The 20,118-nt window shown below is 45.6% G+C and overlaps 1 protein-coding gene across 1 annotated transcript in view; it reads right to left on the bottom strand.

Moving 5' to 3' along the window:
• Positions 1 to 20,118, bottom strand: part of RyR (Ryanodine receptor) — a 1,185,515-nt gene that overhangs the window by 531,116 nt on the left and 634,281 nt on the right. Inside the window, 8 exon segments of the mRNA XM_077638630.1 lie at positions 6,213 to 6,444; positions 10,730 to 10,853; positions 10,934 to 11,009; positions 11,083 to 11,157; positions 11,453 to 11,489; positions 11,491 to 11,555; positions 19,460 to 19,549; positions 19,912 to 19,990. Of these exon segments, the coding sequence (XP_077494756.1) occupies positions 6,213 to 6,444; positions 10,730 to 10,853; positions 10,934 to 11,009; positions 11,083 to 11,157; positions 11,453 to 11,489; positions 11,491 to 11,555; positions 19,460 to 19,549; positions 19,912 to 19,990 (778 nt within the window).

Raw genomic sequence — 20,118 nt, 5'->3', positions numbered from 1 at the left:
AGCATAACTTATCGTATAAGGTCATGGCGGAGCACTGCTTTATAAACCCTTGCTTTGGATCCCTTTTCATCAAGTGTCATTCTTTCATATTTGGTGTAATCTACCGCCCTCCATCTGGTCAGTTTGATGATTTCTGTCGTCTTTTTGAACCTATGTTGGATGAGATGGCAATGATGAACATGCCTGTTGTAATCATGAGCGACTTTAATATCGATCTTTTTCATGTGTCTGATCGTGCCCGGGAATGCACGGATCTTTTAGCATCTTGTGGGTTTATTAACATCATTGAGGCCCCCACTAGTATTACAGAATCGACTGAAACGTTGATTGACTTATGTTTAACTTCAGATGAAAAAAATGAATTAGAAGCTGGCGTTTTAATGGCTGATATCAGTGATCACATGGCGCACTTTTGCCTTCTCCCGAATTTTTCCTCATGCCGAAACCAGAAAATCGATCCAGTTATTTCGAGGCGGAACATTACGCAAAACAACATTACTTATTTTCGACATTTAGTAGCATCAGTAGACTGGAACGTTATTAAACGTTTGAAAGATCCGAATTCGTAATATAACCAGTTTCGCGAATGAATGATTAAACTTTACGACACTGCATTTCCTTTGGTGTTACACAAAAAGAGCAAGAAAGGAAGAAAGCCGTGGATAACTGAAGACCTGCTGCGCAGAATAAAAGCCCGTAATGAACTCTTTGAAAAGTTCGTATCATCGAGAGACATAGAGACATTAAAAAAGTTTAGGAAATTTAGAAATAAGTTAGGGGCTGATTTAAATAAGTCTCGTATGCGGTACTATACTGATAAATTTGCCAGTATTCACTTCGATCCGCAAAAAACATGGCGCACAATAAAGAGCTTGTTGAGACAACCTGCTAACTGTATGACTAATGAAATGAAGTTAGGAGAGCAACTTTTTAGTGGCGTAAGCCTTGCAAATGAATTTAATCGGCATTTCCTAGATTTTGGTGCCACGAACTCAGCATCATCTCTACAAGCTACCACATATATTAAACATAGCATTCAGAACACCATGTTTTTAAAACCTGTTACTCCCGTGGAAATTGTCAGCATAATCAGCGATATTAAGGACAGCTCTGCGTCTGGTTTCGACGGTATCAGTTTGTTACCAATTAAGGCTGTGGCAGATCTAATATGCGATGTGCTGTGTCGATTGATTAACCTGGTGTTTGTGACAGGTGTTTTTCCCGAAAAAAATGAAAATAGCGAAAGTTTCTGTTGTGCGCAAAGGAGGAGCTCTGAATGATATAGGTAACTATAGACTTATATCAATTTTGCCACTATTCTCAAAGGTAGTATAGAAAGCTAATAACATCAGATTGATTAATCATTTAAATACACACAGCTTGCTATCTGAGTGTCAATATGAATTCCAGAAAGGCAAATCCACTGAGTCTGCACTGTTAAAAATCCGAGATAAAATGGTCAATATTATTGAGCAACAACTTTACACCATAGGTATATTTTTAGACTTTAAGAAAGCATTTGATTCCATATAACATGACATTTTTTATACCAAATTACCTCATTATGGTATAAGAGGCCTTCCGCTTAAACTGATCCGCAGTTACCTAACAAATCGTAAACAATATGTAACTATAAACAGTATCGTCTCAGACACCGGAGCAATAAAATTCGGTGTCCCTCAAGGCTCCATTCTCGGCCCTGTAATTTTTCTCTTATACGTCAATGACATAGTCTTACTTTCCAAAACCCAAGATATTATTCTCTATGCGGATGACACAAATGTTTTCTTTTCTGCTGATGATTTAACATCCCTGTGCGTAACCGCAAATCTGTGGCTTCAAAATCTCTCTCAGTGGCTTCATGCTAATCAACTTAATTTAAACGTGAAAACAAAAACAAAATATATTTTATTTGGTCCTAAAATAAGCGGAACAATCTTGCGCATGCACTGAAATTTAACCTGCAAACGTTAGAAAGAGTATCTGAGCATAAATTCTTAGGGGTCCATTTTCATGAAAACCTTCTCTGGTCCAACCATGTGAATTCAGTAAAAAGCAGTATTGCTCAAATGCTAGGGATGCTAAATAGAATTCAAGCTTACCTTCCAAAGAACCTAAAACACCAGCTATATTTCACCTTAATCCATTCACGGTTGACTTATTGTCTACTTGTTTCGGGTGTAACTTCAAAATCAAACCTTAATAAATTATATCTGATGCAAAAGAAAGGTTTAAGATTTATTCATGGCCTATCGTCTTCTGAACACATCTGTGAATTTTTTGTAAAAGATGGTATATTGAAACTTGAAGCCTTGTACTATCAGCGGCTTTCCGAAGCTATCTATCTAGAGGTGAAAGAAAATAGCGAACTTTTTCTTTCTACTTACACAAAGAATTTACCTTATTACACGTTCAGACACAACTCCTTCTTTAAGCGTTTAATTAGAACAAATTATGGTATGCAATTGCTCAACTGGCAAATTCCTAACTGCTTGAATCTTTTCCCGCCTTTAATCGAAATCATTAATGGTTGTTCTTCCCTGATTTCCTTCAGGAAAACGGGGAAAATATATTTCCTACATAACTTGTAAGCATACGTACAGGATTTGGTCAATGACTATGCGTACGAATAGCATATCATAATGCAGTGTTGTCCTGTGTTTTTATCATTTCCCACTACGTGAATTTATGCCCTCTGATTGATTCTATATTTTACTAATAAACTCATTCTGTCAATTTATTTTGTGCTTAGGCTACACAACTGTATAATTTGACTACTTAGTACTGGCTTCAATGCTGTTTTTTTACTAATTTCCTCTGTAATAGACAGATTGCTTCTGTTCATGCGCAAGTTTGCCTTATTTTCATTTCTATGTGTGTGCTGTTTGTGCTGCAAGTTTTTGTAGGGACATTGGCCCAGTCAGGCGTTCATTGCTATCGCCTTTTGCCTCTGCCCCTTGGCACTACTTCTGTACTGACTTAAGCACAATAAACAACAACAACAACAACAACAACAACAACAACAACAACATGCAATTTTAATTCTATGTACCAAACGCAGATGCCAGTTAGGTGAAATCTCGTTGGAGGGGACACTTAAGCTACACCTTAAGCGTATGATACGATGGCTAATGCGCTAATACCCATATATGCAGAATTGGTCATCCTCTACTTAAAATTCATAAATTCCCAAGAGTCCTCATACCATTACTGGTGCAGTGGTGCAGCGATTAAGCCATGCACCAGTGCCCTGCAATGGCAGGTGCTGCCACCAGTGGGACTTGAGCGATCCAGGTTGCTCTTCCCAGCAACCTCTCGTGATCAATCATTACGTTAACTGCGACCCGACACGATGGCCAGTTTGCTCACAATCCGTTGCGCAGGTTGTGACGATGCCACAAGGTCAAGGGACCTAGGTGGCCCACCTTCCTTTTATGTTGCTTTTCTGGGAAATTTTCGTGTACTTTTTGCTCACCATCAACGCCGCCACTGGCGACACCAGAGTTTTAGCGACGGCTCCTTAATGCTACAGCGTTAAAATGTTAGAATTATCCGAAAGTTCAAATTATCGGACGATCCTAAAAACAACTCAAGAATCACTGGCAACATAATAAATTTACCTTGTGACAAACTAGGTAATACTGTGGGGCCAGTTGGTCAGGAGTACTATTTGAACGAAAACCGCAGTGTTGAGACAGCACACAGCAAAGGTGTGCTGTCTCAACGCCGTCTTCTTCGATGAAACAGTTGTCAATTGTTGCCCTGATTTTAAGATGAGAATGGCGCGGCACTGAATTTTTTGCATATCTGCATGAATTCTTCATTGATTCCATACTGTATAAAACATGTAAGCAGAACTGTTCCAAAATCCCAAGTGCTTCCCGAATCGCTCACGGTGCACAACATCCGAATTAGAGAGTATCTTAAGCCATGGACAATGGCCGATTTCCGATTTAACGAGGTCAAATAAACGGGCATTTACTTTAACACATATACAGTAGACTCTCTTTAAGGCGACCCTGGAGGGACCAGAAAATGTGGTTATTTTATCAGAAGTTCATCTTACCGGAAATGCCTCCAAAAAAGAAATGTGAGCATGCTTCCGTGTCCCATTAATGAGCTACATGAAAAAATGAATAAAATGACCTTGTAGTGAATGACAATTGCAAAATGAACATATATAGGGCACTATGCATGAAGTGAGCTGAACAGTGAGGGCATGAAACAAGGTCATGTTATCATACCTGAAAGCACCATCTGTCTAGTTTTCTTTCCACCGTCTTTTCTTCGCTCTGTCTCTTCCGCAGCGACTGATATTGTTCTTTTTTCTTTTGTTCCTGACTTAATTTGCCTGTGGTGCGCTGAGGGTTCCCAGCTGGGTAGCTGTGCATTTCTTACCTTTCTCCTTCTGGAGTGCAACTGTTATTAACTCTAATAGCAGGTGCACCATGTGCCTTTTCGTCCGCCACAGGCAATATTCATGTGGCGCCGTATATGACCATCACGATTACGTGTATTGAGACGCCGTGTTGGTTAAAAACTCAAAAGATAAAGAGTTTCTTAATATAGCCTAGAGGAAAGCTGCGGTCACCGTCTATGTGGGTTCCTTAAAGGGCACTTTATCCACCGTGGCAACGCCAGGAATACAGTGTGTCTTACTTGGCCTGGGCCTAAAACAAGACTCCGACCGCAGAAATGCAAATTTTTGCAAAAAATATTGCCAAGAAGCGTTGTTCTACAATATAATGTCCTGTAATAAAATATGCTTACTGTACATTGCCATAAATGAGCAGAAAAGCAGACAGGCGTAAACAAGCTTCGGATTTGCCCATGGGGAGAGAGGGCTTTCTGTTCACGCCACCTAATACAGCTAGCCGAGGTAAATAATTTTTTTTGCATTTAACAGACACCTGTTCCAGAGCGAATTTTTTCAAAAAAATGTAAGTGCTTAAAGTACTACACTTTAGAAGCTTCTGTTTTGCATTGTGAAAAACAGAAAGGTTTCATTGGCGTAGCCTATTATCGCAGGTTCACGCTTCATATCCATGCCACCCATCCACATCCATATTAGATGTGGGAATGTCTATATTTTTTTACAGGCATGTACGAAATTTTGGGCAGAGCATCGCAGTGTGTGGTTGGATGTTGTAAATAAGTGCTTGAGAAACCGCCGGAGCGTGCGTTTCTTTTCTAAGACACACATGACGCGCTGGAAACCCAGAAAACATAACACTGAAAGCAGCTAGCTGCGTTCATTCGGCCGTCGTTAATTCGGACAGTCACCTGAGTCCCGCCAAACGCTCATGCAAGTCAATGGCGCTAGCTTTATTCGAACGCAACGGGGCTTACATCGGTTGATTCAGATATGGGCTCCCGAAGGGGCATAGTGTCGAGGTGCTCGACAGATGATTGTCCGCAGGCCTGAACTGCATATTGCATTGTCTCCCGCGCCAGCTCTGATGTGCGTGGAAAGGCAGCTGTTTCCCGCCGGTAGGCCGAGAGAATCTGGCGGCGGCTACCTAACTGCTGCGCGTATCAGCGAGTCAGCCGAGCGTTTGGTATGACGACTGTCTTGTTGCTGATCGTTTTTGTTTGTTCTTCAAAAGCGTCTTGCCATTCCGGCGTCAATGCGCGCGCTTCCCTCTCTTCCGGCCGCGTGGTATTTGAGTTCTTCCAGCGCACCGCAACTCACCACGTACAATTCGCTCTTTGTGCGGTGAAGCCTCCTCACATGTGGCACCACATGCGATGAAGCTCCAGCGCTATCGTTTTGGAGACTGAGAGAAGCCACAGAGGACCTTAATTAACATGGTGGAGCAGTTCTGCTTCTCCCACTCCCGGCCGTTAGCGTAAACGAATTGAAGCAATTGACAGAAATAGGAGAAACTGCTGCTGCCCCGCCCACAAATTATATTTCGCTTTCATGCGAACTGTTTTTAGCAGTTGTGGGGAGCCATTCGCTAATTCTACATTCGGATAAGTCGGACGCTTTCCACACCCATGAAGTTTGAATTAACGAGGTCACAATGACATGATTATTACGGAAGACTAGCCCCCGTCCCCCTGTTTTGAGAAATTTTCGAGCAACAAAGAAACCACTCCCAGCCACAGCTTTGAGTTCACAGTGGACACAACTGTGTATCCAGTGCCTGAAGGCAGGCACTGTTAGGAAGCCCTTTTGCCACATCCTCACATCACTGCAGACAGTTCACCTTGCTGAAGAACTTGACATCCCGGGAGGAGGTCTTGAAGCTTGTCCTGCGGCTGAAAGGCACACTGGGCCGCAGAACCTTGAGGTTGATGGCTGCCATGTCCAGGTATTGCAGCAGCTTCTCCAGCAGTGAGCTGGCGAAGCGCCGCTCCTGGCCCACCCCTTGGCCCTGGCCGGGGGCCTGGGGCTCCTCGCTGGGTGCCCCACCACGCTCCCGACGCCGCAGGGCCTTGCTGCTCAGATCAGGGTGAGGGTGAATGGGGTTTCAAAAGACAGCTGCAGCAGCTTGGCCGTGGCTTCAAGACGACATGACATTTAGCGAGTCTGATGTTTCCGAAAAACTCTTCGGGTCATCATTAGTGAGCAGAGCACATGGCAAAGTTTCTCAATGCATACTAGCCAAACTCTCTCGTCGTGAGAAATTCCGTGCCAGTAAACGAGCACCTGCAACAAGTCCGCCCCGTCACCAGGAACCCCTTCTCAATAGATGTCAGGTACCTCTCCTATTCCCTGCAGCATGCTACGCTACCCTAAGTGGTCAATGCCAGCATCGACGACTACGACGCTGTAAGGTTCCAGTACGCCTGCGCAACTGACGTGAGCCATTTCCTTCTACCTCTCCACTTCCCTGGTTAACTTTTAAGGCCACATGAACAAAGGGGGGTGTGTATGTGTTGAGTCCTGCCTCGCACCTGTGCTCAGCAACTTGCATCTAGCCAGTCATGATAGGGATATGGATACCAGCCTGCAAAAAGCAGCGGCATGCAAAATATTTCGGTATGTTGATGACTATACCTCGTCATTTTCAAGAGCCCACCTATAAATGCCTCGAACTAGACTGATCACATTCTCTCAGTGGTCTTCTCGGGCCTTAAAGAGGTCGCAGTAACGACCTAACTTCCTGTGGATAGTCAGCTTCGAATGCTGGACCTGGCGCTCGTGGTATGTGAAGACCACTTCTGTTGGCGGGGCGCACCCCGTTCACGCAAAAGCCTACTCTCGTTCTCTTCCGCCCACTCAACGCTGGTAAAGCGAGGTATAGCCAATGCTGCATTTAAGAATGCTCTGTGCAGGTTATTCTCGCATCAGGCGAATTCTAGCTTCAGCTCGCAAATAAGCCAGCTCATTTCTGAGGGATTTTCAAAGACCTCATGAGTAATATCGCAGAAAAACTTCTAAGGGAGCCTCACGGGGGTTGCATCAAAAAGTGCCCGGAGTCTGACCGAGCACGTACCACTATCGCTCCTTATGTGCACGGCTCGTCATACGGACTCAAAGAGACAGCAAGAAAAGTCAGCTTACAAGTGTTGTTTTCAGCACTGAACAAACTAGCCGCCTTAAGTAAGCAGGACAAAACTGATATGACTGAAAGCACAGTGCGCAACAGAAAGCACCAGCGCCGATTTATTCCATATGCAAAGCTAATGTCGTCTCAGAAATTCTGCTTTAATGTGGCAGGCTATACACAATTTTCAGCACCGTATTATGGGGTCTGCCGTCTTTGTACACGTGATCACGCCGCCTTTTAAATTTAACAGTTAAAAAGTGACCTGTTGAAAAATATTCGGCCAGCTTACTGGTTAATATGATTAATCTGTTCTCTGATGTCCATAATCATTAGGACTACTAGGTCGCAAAAACTATCTCGATGTCTTGAAAAGCCTATAAAAAAATTCTGGTTCACCTTTGCTTTAACAACCAAAACAGTAGAAGCTCGGTGATACGATCCCAGTTGATGTGAATTCGTAAAATGCCATGGCGAGAGTGCTTTGCATTGCGCGCAATGAGCAGACATTAGGTTGTTATCTACAACTTCCTACCCCGGTGCGAATGATACGAACACGAGAGCAGCGGCTGAACCCCTGAGCACCAGGTACTTGCTGCTTGTACATAGGCAACGACGGGATCTCCAGTCATCCGATGTGCACTGTGAGTCAGCGGTGGCGCACAGCCGTAAGTAAACACCGTCAGCCAAAAACAGATTTGCGTAAATTCTGCACAGAGATTTTATTCGCATCATATGATACGAATATTTTTGATGACCCCCGTGAGATTAGTATGATAGAGATTCTATTGTACAATATTAATTCATGATCCACTGTTTAATATAGATAATCGCCCATAGACTAGGAGCACCGATTGTAATGGATCCCTCAATTATAAAACTAGATAGTTGCAAAGGTGGCATACAATCCTATCAAAGGAGCAGGCAGCACTAAAAAGAATAGATTAAAAAACAAGCAAGAATTCTGTGCACATGCCAAAACGTCGTTCGGTGGCAGATGGAGAGTTGGTGCTGGTTCATAAAACGTTGAAACCACCCTCGACTGGCTTTGAAGTCCGCAGGTCGAATGTTCATATGCTCGGCGACAGCAATTGCTTTCATGCGGATCATTTCCGTAGACAACGAGAAGCCGTTGCTCCCAGTAGTGCAAACGAACTAGACGAGGTCCGTAACATACCTAGGAATACGTTTTCCTTCTTTCGGCCAAGGATAAGTAAGAGCGAGTGGTGTAACGTAACTTGCCTCTGAGGTATTGGGGCGGGCAAAATTGAACGCCACGTCGGCCAAAACCAGTCACCTATTCCCGTACCGCGTGCCCTCTAAGCATCAACCTGATTTCATTTAGCGAATTTTTTTTCCCTTCAGAGTGCATCTCGAGCGGGAGCACACGCCTTGGACAGGTGCCTTGTCTAAACTCCTCGTCGGGAAACACCATTTGTTCATTCAGGCAAAACATTTGATCTCTTCAAGCTTTAGATTAGGTTTTTTTTAGCTAAGTTCAGTGTTGGCCCTGAGTTTTGGTCTGGCGGGATGAGTGGGTTCTGAGGGCGCTTGCTTTTGTCAGGTGTGGTTTATCGTCTGTGATCTCTTTTGGCTAGCATTGCCGAGAATTTCCCAAAACGGTCATCTGACGAGGGGAAGCGATGCCGAGCTTCGGGCACTGAAGGTCATCCGAAGACTCCCAGTGAGCATCTGGTTCCTGGCACGCGCTGTCAGCCGAGATACATGCGAGCAATTCGTCTTCCGGGCGCAATATCTGTCGGCGAGGGTGCTGTTGTGCTCGCGCTCCCTTCCTGTTTTTGAATTCGGCGAATTTGGACATGGGGAGGATTCCCTGAAAACCACCGCGAAGGTGAAAGAGCCCTCTGGAAGAAACGTGGCTGCAGAAATGTCGGAAGCAGCGACGACAATGGCGTCCCCACGTGTTCGAACATGCCATCGGGTCGACGAACGGAGTGTTGTCCTCTTCAGTCACGCTGGGGTTGAACAACTGCCCGAGAGCTGCGCCTTCGACAGAGGTTCCACGTTCCGGTCATCAAACGACGAAGTACAAGATCTTTCAACCCCTGCTGGGAGACAGCCCGCATTCCTGTGTCACGCAGGCGCCTTCCTGTTCCACATGGGCGCAGTCCAGACCCACGTGCGCGCCCACCTGGAGGCCGTGTGGACGACAACGTGACCGGGTCCTGTTCCCTTTCCATCGGCCGAGCTGCGAGAGAACATCAGGACCGCCCTGCCGTGGGTGGCACCATCAGTGCCATCGTTTAATTGCACATTATTCTTCGAACTGTATTCCCCAGCTAGGGATCTGGGGAATACGAAGGATATTTAACGAGCTGCTGGTTTGGTACCAGAAGAGAGCCCCCCTCTTGAGAGATACCTTTTGCTGGGAGACACTCCCGACTGCTAAGAAGCTCTCTTTACTGAGAATCACTCTCAGTTGCTCTCACCTGTACAGTATGTAAAAAGTCTTTGTATAAAGTTTTCCAAGTTTTCTTCCTAAGATCGTCCTCGTCTCTTCTCCGGCCCAGTCACGCTACCTGAATCCCAACAGCACCCAACATCCTCAAGATGTTGAATAAATTGAATTGTATTGAATTGAATTGTCGACGACAAACTTGCACTTGGTCTCACATTTACCGTATTCCTGAGCGTATATTGCCACTTAAAGTTTAAAGCCTGCAGTGTAGGACCTTCTGCGCTTGCCCTTGTTTCTTGTTTACGTTCAAAAGCATGCAGACTGCCACACAGCGGTGCACAAAATGCAACAGATTCCGCAAGTAGTCCACACTCTTCCGAACAAAGTACCGGATAACAAACACCAAATGGCACTGGGCAAAGCACAGTGAAACCCGGAAACAGAAGGCCGCGGAAACGTTGTTATGCAACGATGATTATAATAGATTGAGTGTGGGAAAAACTAACTGGCGCCATCGTGTAACGCTTTAAAGGACAAGGCGTGTTTATACTGTGTTTTAGTTGTTTTTTGTCTCAAATATTTGCGGCCGAAAGGGGGGTGCGAGCTACACACAATATTGTCTTATGCGCGAGGATATATGGTAAACTGCAATCATGCAAGAATGTTCAGTAGTACATAAAAAGGTAGCAACACGGCGGAAACATATGTAAATTGGCAAATGAAAAGAATTCTAAGTGCAAGAAAGGACCCATCAAAGGATGACAAAAGAGTTCCCTGGGACGAGACAAGAAAAAAAGTGCACCCAGTCACTTGCCTCGAGACACGGTAGCCCTCGTACTGGAGGAACTTAAGGAACTCCTGGGCCCTGTCCCGGTTCTTGTACTTCTCTCGATCTGTCAGCAGGTCGTATGGGACCAGCTGAGCATGTATACCGCCACCTGTGTGCAGGAGTAAAGAGGTCACAGCCCCCTTTATATTAATGAATACCACAAAAAATGCTTCAGAAAAATCTACGTGCCCACTGCGTCCAGCTCTTCTTTCATCTTTTTGGCCCAGATGTCGTGCGTGTTCTCCGCAAGCCTTTCAGCCATAGTCTGCAGGAGAAGGAAAAGTAGAGCTGACTTGCAGACCTGGTTCCACCCTAGGAGACTGGCTGCCAGAACTCACCATCATGTCTTTGTTAAGCGTCAGTGTCGACATGTCTACAGGCGTTGGCATGTATGCCATGGGTGACTGGGCTTGCTGCAAGTGGCAAAAAAGAGAGCGAATACATGATTTCCTGCCTAACGCGGTCATGACCAAGGAAGGTCATGACCAGTACAAAACAGCACGAGAGAAGAAATTCACTTATAAATTATTTAGTGGTCGTAGGTGAATGCCAAGTGGCGATCCCTGCGAATAAATTCTTTTGCATCATTAGTGAGAAGAAAGCATGCAAGTGAAATTAGGTGCCTCTAATTGTTTAAATAATAAAACAAGCCAGCCATAAGCAATGATAAACGCATTGTCGGAAGAAGAGGTAGTGGCGGGAACTCACGGCTGCAATGGGGGCGTTCGAGTGCTGGGACGCATCACTTCCACCCGAAGGCCAGGAGGGCCTTGAGGAGCTCCCGGATGGGGTCGCGGTAGCGCTCTTTTTCCTACAGAAAGTTGAGCGCAAGTGAAAAAACAATAGTATGCAAGGCAATTACTGTTTGTTGGTAAACAGAGGTGCAGAAAAAAAGTATCAAATTCTTCATTATGAGCATCCGTTGGTGTATTCAACAGGGATTTGAAAAGTGAATTTTTCAGTTAGCTAGCTGTCTGCTTCAGCTTGGCTGACTACACAAGGGGAAATGCCAGCTTCGCCATCAACTAGATGAAGTGGCTGACGGCTACCTGCCAGGTTCCAGCTTTCCCTCACTAGTTTCCACTGCACCAAACCGGGTCTTGTGCCATGGGTCAGCTTTACCTTCTGTACGTTTCAATTTAGGTTCATGTAAATTCCAACCTACGAGTCAGTGTTACAAAACAGCATTCCTCTCCATGCCAAATGAGGGTGAATTGCTATAAACAATTATCGCATTTACTCGAATGTAACACGGCCCAAATGTAGTGCTAGTGGTGCATTTACATGCTGCCCAGTGGGAAAAAAATCAGGAACGGAATACTGGGCGAGTTGGTAGGGAATCATGTTTAACTGCGCAAAGGAACGAAGACAGAGAACAAGAAGGCACGACACGAGCGCTGACTATCTACTGATTTTTTATTCAAGGAAAAAGCCTATATATGTATCTTCATCCCGCGGAAAAACATGCTAAAAAACTGAAAACGCAAACACTATCACACACTACCTTGACACATGTAACGTGATGCCACTGTGATCATTTCATTTCATTTGATTTCATTTATTTGTCCCTTAAAGGCCCGAAGGCATTACATAAGGGGGGGGGGGGGGGGGGGGGCGTACATACAGGTTGGAGGGTAGTAGCAGAGAACACAAAAGAAAGAAAGGGGAAAAAATACACGGGGTACCAAAAAAGTGTACAATAATATACAAACTAAAAGCAAGAAATAAACATACAAAAAGAAAACAAGGAACAGTTGGCACTTCGGTGTCGCAGTATGAATATGTTTATGAGAAGTGATTAGCCAGTTTCTCGCGGAAAAGGCGGCGATCGGAGCATGTTATTACGTTGTCGGGAAGGCCATTCCAGAGCACTATGGCGTCGGGAAAAAATGAACTGCTCATTGCGGAGGTGCGGGTTTTAATGCGTGCGATTGGGTTACTGTGGTTTAGCCGGGATGACGTACGTGGGGGTGGCTGCAGCAACAAATGTCTTGGTGAGCGATAAAAGAAAGAGTGAAAGAGGCATAGACGCGAAATAACACGGCGAGTTGCTAGTGTTTGAAGGCCGAGGGATCGTTTTAGTAATGTTACGCTGGTATTTCTTGAGTACTGCGATGTAATAAAACGGGCGGAGCGATTTTCAATGGCTTCAAGGTCTGAGATGAGATACGATTGTGATGGATGCCAGACAGATGACGCGTACTCCAATTTAGGACGTACGAATGTTATGTATGCCAACTTTTTTACTTCAGGTGATGCAGATTTTAGATTGCGCAGGAGAAAACCAAGTGTGCGTGATGCTTTGGAACAGATGGTCTGAATGTGTGTTGTCCATGACAGCGATGATGTGATGTGTACTCCTAGGTATTAATAAGATGATGTTCTCGTGACGGCGACCGATTTTATGTTGTAAGTGCTATCAATAACTGTGTTTTTGCGAGAGAATGATATGGATTGGCATTTATTTAGATTAAGAGGCATGTGCCATTTGTCACACCATGCTGAGATAGTTGTTAGATCCTGTTGAAGAGCGGCAATGGCGCTAGCGCCGTGGATGGGGCTGTAAATTACGCAGCCATCTGCGAATAAACGTAGCGTTGATTTTATGTTGATCGGTAGGTCATTGATGTAGATGAGGAATAAAAGAGGTGATAAGCCTGCACCTTGAGGTACGCCGGATGTTACGTCGGAAAAAGCTGAGCGACAGTTATTAACACAGGTGAACTGCTTACGTCCTTTAAGGAACTGCTCTAGCCAGGAGAGCAAAGTTTGTGGAATGCCGAGCGATGACAACTTAAAAAGAAGATTATGGGAAACACGATCAAATGCTTTTGAAAAGTCGAGAAAGATAGCGTCGATCTGGACAAGGTTATTTAAGTATTGTAGAATGTCGTGGGTGAATTCGGCGAGCTGGGTCTCACATGACAGCTGCTTCCGGAAGCCGTATTGATTCGGATAGAAAAGTTCATTGATTCTAGGTGGGTCATAAGATTGGAAAAAATAATGTGCTCAAGTAGTTTAGACGGTATACTAGTGAGGGAAATGGACGATAGTTGTTAGGGCACGTGCGGTCATCCGCTTTAAATATGGGTGTAATTTGAGCTTTTCTCCAATCGTCAGGGACAACCCCGGTATCTAAGGATTGCGTAAAAATTAGAAGCAGTACCTGGCTAGACAATGAAATGGTATTTTTTAGTAGCTTACTGTTAATTTGATCGCAGCCGGCAGATGTAGATATTTTCAGTGAGGCAATAAGCTGTGATACACCATCAGGGTTAATTTCAATTTTAGGCATTTCTGAGAGTGAGATTTCTGAAATGTGTTCATTAGCAGTAACGTTAGCAGCGGAAAAAACTGACGTAAAGTAATTGTTGAGCGCGGTCGCACAGTCATCGCTTTTGATTGGTTCTCCATCAGCATCTAGGAGTTGTACATGGCGAGCTTGTGGTTTATTAGATAGCATGCGCCAGAATTTGTTGGGGTTAGAGTGAAGGATTGATAGTAAATCTTGAGAGTAAAACTTATCTTTAGCACTTGTCAGTTCTGTGGTATACTGTTGGGCGCACAAGCGATATTTTTCCCATGCTAAGTGACTATTTTGAAGTTTTGCTGTTCGATACAGGCGCTTCTTTTTGTCAAGGAGAGACTTGAGGCGTTTGTTAAATCACTGATTCTTGGTATCTGATTTAATAAGTAGTGTTGGAACGTGCTTACTTTCCAAATGTAGTAGGGTGTCTTTGTACAAATTCCAGTTCGAGTTAGGTGAGCGATTTAGATAGGTGCAACGAAAAGCAGTCACCGCATCGTCAGAGACAAGATACAAAACAAACAAACAGCAAACTCACGGGCACCCTCCTGTCAAGCTAACACTCCATACCGCCTGCTTGCGCTAAAGAAACTGCGCAAAAAAAGGCATCTCCCTATCAATCAGTCCTGCAGATGGTGATGCTACACAGTCACCTGATTCTTTCTTGATCAGGTACACTTCCACCAACTCCCTGCAAACCTGATCCCTGTGTTTAAACAAGACGCTGGTCTTGTTCAATCGTGGAAAACAATCTTTGCACCCTTTGCAGTGCAAGGCGATATTAGAGGAAGCTGCGCCCTTCAACGACCTGCGATGCTCTGCTACATCGGCCCGTCTGGCCGATGTACTTTTTCCCACACGAGAGGGGGCATCATACACGACTCCAGTTTTACTCTCTGTGAGCCTGGTTTTCTGTCTGTGCGCTATCGAGCACTCAGCTGCAGCACGATTGCTCTCAGGCCCGAGCTTCTTTCACACAGCACCACAAATCCTTGCAAGCTTATTCTTTGCCGTGAAAATCACGTCCGCCCCGTATATCTTCCCCACTTTTTTGAGCCGGTGTGAAATTCCATGGACGTATAGAATGCCCACCACTTGTCTACGTCCACCATCCTCTTTTTTACTAGCATGGGCACTCCCCACCTTGACCAGGATCATTTCGGAGACCTGAGCCAACACCTGCTCAGGATACCCGGCTTTCTTCAGCCTCTCTACCAGCCCCAGGAAGCTAGCCTCCACTTTTTAGGAACATAATTTCCCAATGGACGCTTTAAGCGTGAAGTCGCGATACCCGCCTTGACGAGTTTGGAACGCCCCGAACTGAAGTTCAAGAGAGGTTTTTTCGTCCTAGGGTGATATTCCCAACACACTCTGTCCTCTAGATAATGGATCCTGAGGTCTAAAAAGTGTAGGGTAGTTGAGCTGGGTAGTTCGAAGGTAAATCTCAGGCCGCTACCTGCAACCTGCATCTTTGAAGATTTTGACGACGTCCGGAACTGCACTGGGACAGTTCGACTTAAGAATGATTAAAAAATCATCGACGTAACCGAACACTCTTAGTGCACGGTCAGCAAGATTTTGCGCCAGTTCCTGATCCATCCTGCTCAAGTAAATATCGCTCAAAACGGGTGCCACATGGGAGCCTATGCAAACACCCAATATTTGGACGTACACCTTCCGCCCCACCCAACAACGGTTGACTCTAGGTAAAAAGATAGCAGCTCCAGGAAACTTTCTATCGAAACCGCGCAACCCGCCACAAGCACCAACTCGTCATTGTCTTTTACAATGCAATCTTTCACTCTCTTCATGAGCTGAGCATGGGGTAGCGAATAAAATACGTCCTCCACATCGATGCTGAAGGCAGAGTACTTTTCCTTATACAGCCCAGACCGGTACTTAGCCACACTTGCAGAATTGTTCACCAAGAAAGGATCCGAGAGCTTGAGTGAGCTCAAGTGTCGCTGTAGAAATCCCGACACAACATGCTGCCAAGTGTTGCGCTCGGATATGATTGCCCTGAACGGAAGTCCGGCTTGTGGGTTTTTGCCGTGAAAAACAAGTCCAGATCATTACCTTTACTATTGTTGGTGGCAGCAGCCAGTCCGTCAAGGCTCATCTCCTGTGTAGCATCACTATCTGTAGGCCTGATTGATAGGGAGATATCTTTTTTGCGCAGTTTTTTTAGCGCAAGCAGGCGGTATGGAGTGTTAGCTTGACAGGAGGGTGCCCGTGAGTTTGCTGTTTGTTTGTTTTGTATCTTGACTCTGACAATGCGGAGACTGCTTTTAGGTTATGATCACAGTGGCATCACGTTACATGTGCCAAGATAGTGTGTGATAGTGTTTGCGTTGTCGGTCTTTAGCATGTTTTTCCCCGGGATGAAGATACATATATTGGCTTTTTTCTTGAATAAAAAATCAGTTGATAGTCTGCGCTCGTGTCGTGCCTTCTTGTTCTCTGTTTTCGTTTCTTTGCGCAGCTAAACATGAAAAAATGCAAACCAAAAATGTAGCATGATACCAAAAGATGCAGAAATGTATCTAACTTTTATGTACATCGCGACCAACACTCGCCATCTATTCAAAAATATTGTTACGTGACGGCAAGCAGGTGAAGACAGGGCTACATAACAGATGATGATGGGATAGGATGATTTAGTGGCGGTGGGCCTAGCGCGAGCGCTCCGTGCCGCGCCACTGGCCACTTTGTCGTCTTCGAGTCAGTGACACTACCCGGGGCTGCCGAGCGATCATCCCGATCGCGCGAACTGAGACCAGCAGTGAAGATGAAACGCAGGGTGTGTTGATGAGCGTGACAGGAGGGATGAACACAGAAGAGGAGAAGATGCGGGGCTTGCCGTAACGATGAAAGAGATGAAAAGATATTAATCAGATGGGCGCTGATCCAGGAAGCTTCCGGGGCGTAGGTACATCACCTTGAGCCGACGGTCGAGGCCATTAACACACCGAACGGCATGGGCAGGGGCTATGTTCGAATATGTTGGCGGCTTCTAGGGTCGGTTGGGTCATAGGTTCGAGTAGCGGCGGGCGTTGTCAAGTTGTGTCTTCTGGTCGGGGCTGGAGACGGGGCTGGGGTGAACGGCATGGTCGGTTCTGGTCTGGCGGGTTTGGGCACAGCCGGGCGGTGCGGACAGTAACACGACCGACGACCATGGCACACGCAGGACGCCGAAGCTCCAGGACCAGGATGGGGTTGAACCTCACACCAAATGTTACGTGACGGCAAGCAGGTGAAGACAGGACTATATGACAGATGGAGATGGAATGATTTAATGGCGGTGGGCCTAGCGCGAGCGCTCAATGCCGCGCCACTGCCCACTTTGTTGTCTTCGAGTCCGTGACAATATTAACAGTTCTTTGTTTTCAGAAGCAGAGAACTCAAAAACAATGCCGACCTCCCAGAAGATAATTTGCTGCAGAGGATCGCGCTAAATTATCGTCTGGGAGGTCGACATTGTTTTTGAGATCGCTGCTTCTGAAAACAAAGAACTGCTAATATTGTCACGGACTCGAAGACAACAAACTGGGCAGTGGCGCGGCATTGAGCGCACGCGCTAGGCCCACCGCCATTAAATCCTCTTCAGACGCCTCCAGACCCGCTCTCTGTCATCCCCTCAGCTTTTATCCCACTATTGCGGCACATCCCCTGCATGCTCCCTATGCGGTGACCCCCACGCCACACTCTCTCATATCCTTTTCGGCTGCCCTGCTGACCCTCCCCCGCGGGGACAGCACGCCATCTCGAGCTGGGAGTTGAGTTGAGTTGAGTTGAGTGGTTGTAAACTACCGATGGGATTAGCCTTGCAGTTGGTGCCGGCAATTGCTCCACCGTAGCGACACTAAAATAGAAATCACAGAAACACTGTCCGCAAAAACCCAAATAGACACTCCTGAGCTCACCATGTGGAGGCCAAATCCGTGTCCTGCAGGTAAAGTAGAAGAAGGCGAGAAGCATCTCTTCTACTCGACAATGTCCTGAAGAGAACTGTGAGGAACTCCTGCCTTCTTGAGGGATCCGAATAACACAGCCCGTTCCGCGTTGTACAAAGTACAGCACAAGAGGTAATGTTCTATGTCAGCACACACACCACACGTTGAACACAATGGTGACAACGCTAGGCCAGTCTTATACATCCACGCCGGCGTACGAGCAGAATCCGTGCGAACGCGGTGCAGCAAAGTGGCTTGGTACCTTTTGAGACCCTTGGTCACACATGGCTGATGAGGAGAGCTCCACAAAGAACTGAATTGGCACAACACCACATCTCTGAACATTTGCTTGACTTCATGAGGGACTCCATGTACTGGAATCCCGGAGCTATGAGGACTGGGAGGTCCTGCTTATGTCTGCAGACCCGACATCGCAGCTTGCTGCGGTGACTCGGGCTGCCGACGTCATGTCCCGGCATGACCTACTTGATGCAGTGCGGGACCGCGCAGTGGCCCAGGGACCCAGCTGGGTCTAAAACTCACTTGCTGAATAAAGTTTTTCTCTCTGTCTGTCTGTCTGTCTGTCTGTCTGTCTGTCTCCCAGACGATGTCAGCCTTGGCGCTGTTGAGATTTCTTGAATGAATTAAAGGCTATGTCCTGAAGCAGGCAGTACCGAGTTGCAGGAATCCAATTGGAGATACTATTTGACGCACATCGTAGCTTTATTCTTCTCGACGGCGTTAGGGATTGATCTCACCGGATGGGATGATCAGGGCACGCCCAGTCGTCTAGCTGCCTCAAAATTTCTGAGCTCTAGAAATGAGCGTCGTGCCTAGCACATGTTGAATCGTGTTGACTGCAGCAAGCAGTAAAAGTTGAACCAAGCACACAGCGAATGACACCACATGTAAAGGACCCAACGCCGCAACAAAATAGCCACGAGATCCCAACGAACACAAACACTTTGGGTGGATTTTGAGTTGGCTTCTATGATACTCACGTATATCAGTGCGTGATACTCTTAAAACTGTTTTACGGCAGTGCCATGGTATTCGATTAACGCGAGGGTAAACTTTAAGAAATAAAATGAATAAACTCACATTATATTCGAACAAATATGGTATAGCACCATATGCCATAAAAAAACAAGTGCGTAAACAATAACCACCAGAGAAATAAATATGCATGCGATTTAAATGAAGACTTGGCGCTCCAAGTAACTGCCATGACTTCGTAGCAAAAGCAGATACATGCAACTGAAAAAGTTAGTTTGTTAACTTGTTCTTGTGTAATATAATGCAGAGTACGTAAATTTCTGATGGTAGATCATGCTGTACTACAAACTTTATCCAAAAAATGGTTGTGTTCAGCATTTCAGCACTTCTGCTCGAGAAGTTAATGGAAAATACAGTGAACAGCAGGCTCAACAGGCTTTCGAAGGAAATGTTACATACGTAGTCTGTCAGCAGGTTGTACGGCTTCAGCCTTGGGTGAGTCTTGACCTCATCATTCCACCTCTCTCCGTACTGCCAACCTCGTTCCAGCTGGAGAGGAAAACAGTCAGTAAAAAGTGTGAAGAAAAACCACCAATGGTACTAGTATGTCCTTGTTCAAATACAGTGCGCTCAAGAACTTTGCACACATAAAAAATGAATAATCAGACACTGACATTCAATCCTGGAGACGCACTGAAGAGATAAATCCTCTTATGTAACACCCTCAATTCCGGTGGCCTTTAAGCTAATAAAGTGAAGTGAAAAAACAGTACACAGTGATGGTATCTGTCCAACCAGCTAGCCTGCACAATGAGCTCAAAGGATTGAAACATGAAACAGCATTATACTATATATGTTTTCTACAAAAAAATGTTTTCATTAGAGTAGTTATAAATAGTGCAAGCAGTCACCTTTCGCATTGCCCAGGCATCGTGGAAGTGCTCCGAGAAGCGTTGGACAATATTGTTCAGGTCCTGGCTCAGCTGGATTCTAAAGAGCAAAGGCGGAAAACGTGCCACGTCTTATCACTACACTTCATGTGGTGGAAGCCAGCATTTTGCAAAGCATAAACATACAAACATGCACTGGTTCAGGGTGGTGGTTTGGGAAGAACTGAG

Source organism: Amblyomma americanum, chromosome 9 (assembly GCF_052857255.1).
Source record: "Amblyomma americanum isolate KBUSLIRL-KWMA chromosome 9, ASM5285725v1, whole genome shotgun sequence".
Taxonomy (NCBI): domain Eukaryota; kingdom Metazoa; phylum Arthropoda; class Arachnida; order Ixodida; family Ixodidae; genus Amblyomma; species Amblyomma americanum.
This window is presented reverse-complemented; position numbering and strand designations above follow the sequence as displayed.